Source organism: Siphateles boraxobius, unplaced genomic scaffold (genome assembly GCF_051911475.1).
Source record: "Siphateles boraxobius isolate OS27281-9 unplaced genomic scaffold, OSU_SipBor_1 8, whole genome shotgun sequence".
Taxonomy (NCBI): domain Eukaryota; kingdom Metazoa; phylum Chordata; class Actinopteri; order Cypriniformes; family Leuciscidae; genus Siphateles; species Siphateles boraxobius.
In genome coordinates this window covers 38,225,402-38,227,765 of record NW_027509208.1, presented here as the reverse complement: position 1 = coordinate 38,227,765, position 2,364 = coordinate 38,225,402, and the positions used below count along the sequence as shown (strand labels likewise).

The following is a 2,364-nucleotide window of genomic DNA, read 5'->3' as shown; positions in this document are numbered from 1 at the left end:
GTGCAAATGAGCGTACCGGTACGCTAAAAGCACATTCTGGGCGCACTGAGAGGTGGCGGTACGCTCAAGAGCTATATTTGGAAGTGGCGGTACTGAGTACCGGCGTGTACCGGCCCACTTAAAGCACTGATCATAGAGTTAATAAAAAAACGCTGCCAGCAAATAATAAAGGCACCCACGACCACACCGAGAGTTTTTTTGCTTTGTTGAGAGCTTTTTAACACATTCTCCTTTTCATGATGGTTTAACTGACCGATTGTTCATAAAATGTTTTTTTGCAACTACAAAAATACTCAGATAAAATTCAACCATGACTGAACAAGGCAAGAAAAAAAAATTTGTAATGTGTCTAAAACTGACCACGACTTTTTGCAATCTGCGTCTCCTGCTGATGACGCGGCTTTGCAGGGTTTCTTGACTCCACCCCCACGTTAAAACAGTGCCATGAAGAGAAACGCAAAGAGTAAAGTGAAACGCAAAGGAAAAACGGTATTGAGAGCACACGCTTGACTGAAACGCAGAATAAAAGCAGCCTTGCAAATAACTTACAGTACCCAGGGTATAAGTATGGAAAATATGTTGCAGATATAAAATAGGATTACAGCTGTCATTGATTTTTGAAATTAATTATATCTTTCTTTTTGCAGTACTTTTTTTATTTTTCAATTCTTTATTTTTGTTTGCAAAACTATTTTTTTCCTCAGTACTTTTTACCCCCTTTGCCGTTCTTTATTTTTGTGAGTAAAACATTTTTTTTTTGCTCAATCATTTATTTTTGTTTTGCAAAACTTTTTTTTTTGTGCTATACTTTATTTTTTTGCAAAGCTATGTGGCATTATATTGACTCCATAAATTTGTATTTAATGTCATGCATAATGCACAGTAATATGCTGTAAGTGTGCCAAAGATCTGATTTTAGATCACCCTTTAATGTATCACAGATACATCTGATTTTACATTGTACTTTATGTGATCTGCAAATGGAAGCATCAGTGCATGTGCTGCAAAGTGAGATCAGAAATGGAATCAAACAGTGAAAACATTGATATCAGATGAGTTTGGTGCAAATATTTTCATTGTTATAATGAGAAAAAGGGTTTTTCTAAACCATGGATAGAAAAGGCCATATATGATGGGGTTTATGGTTGAGTTAATGTAACCTAACCAGACAAACACTTCAAAAAGAGCAACTGGGGTGGAAAAGTTGATGTAGGGATCAATCATAGAGTTAATAAAAAACGGCAGCCAACAAATAATAAAGGCACCCACGACCACACCGAGAGTTTTTGCTGCTTTGCGCTCAGATCGTCGAGAGCTCTTAAACGTGCTTTCATTATCATGCTGGATTGCATCATCAATTGCTCTAATGTGCTTTCTTGCAATTACGAAAATTCTTGCATACAGTCCAACCATGACAGAACAAGGAAAGAAAAAAGTTAGCAACGTGTCCAAAACAGACCACAATGCATTGAAAAGCAGAGTGCAACTTCCCATACAGTATATGGATTCAATAAATTCCTCCAGTCCTTCAACATTAGCTTTTGAATACACCAAACCATATGAATATAATGCAGCCATGCTCCAACTTATCAGCACCATGACCCATGCAACAGGTATGGTTATTCTCGTAGGGTATTGAAGTGGATAACACACAGCCTGATGTCGATCAATAGCAATAAAAATGAGATGAAAAATAGACACAGATGTGAGAAATAAGTCGAAACTGGAGTGGAGCAAACAGACGGTATCTCCATAGTACCAGCAACCATTGACAGAACGGATCATACTAAAAGGCATGACCACCAGTCCAAGCAGCAGGTCCGCTAGAGCCAGAGACATCACCAGGATATTAGTGGGAGTCTGGAGCTGTTTGAAGTGCGCTATGGAGATGATGACCACCGAATTTCCTAGAATAGTCACAGTCATCGCCAACACCAATATGAGATACAACACAGTCTGAGTGGACACAAAGTGTGTGCCTTTAAGACAAGAATTGTTCACTGCAGGAAAACAAAACTCAGAGGGATCATATTCTTGTGAAGATAAATCCATCCTGCCTGTCTTAGTAAACAAAAACCTATAAAATTGTGTTTTATTTAGTCTAGTTAGGGCTTTAAATACTCTTCATGTTCTTCTCTGACCCTCCCACACTATCACAGGCAACAAATGACAATCAAGAACTCATTAAAAATTAAGAGCTTTTTAATTAAGAGCTATTTTTTTATGCTACATAAAAAATATATATTTCAGGTAAAATTGTGTAATTGGCAAGAGAAATGAAAGCTTGACCGTTTATCTCATTGCAAATCCCAAAAATATCTGGAATTAATGAGCAAAGATAGCAGCCAATTAGTCCCGTTGTCA

General features: G+C 37.4%; 1 protein-coding gene across 1 annotated transcript; it reads right to left on the bottom strand.

The window, feature by feature from the left end:
• Positions 1–1,026: 1,026 nt before the first annotated feature.
• On the bottom strand, positions 1,027–2,052 carry LOC143728612 (trace amine-associated receptor 13c). The gene has a single exon (XM_077219409.1). It carries the CDS (start codon positions 2,050–2,052, stop codon positions 1,027–1,029), a length of 1,026 nt encoding a protein of 341 aa, XP_077075524.1.
• Between the last annotated feature and the right edge of the window lie 312 nt (positions 2,053–2,364).

Bases quoted from the DNA above. Each gene is read 5' to 3' on its own strand.
- LOC143728612 (XM_077219409.1), bottom strand. From the start codon at position 2,052: ATGGATTTATCTTCACAAGAATATGATCCCTCTGAGTTTTGTTTTCCT.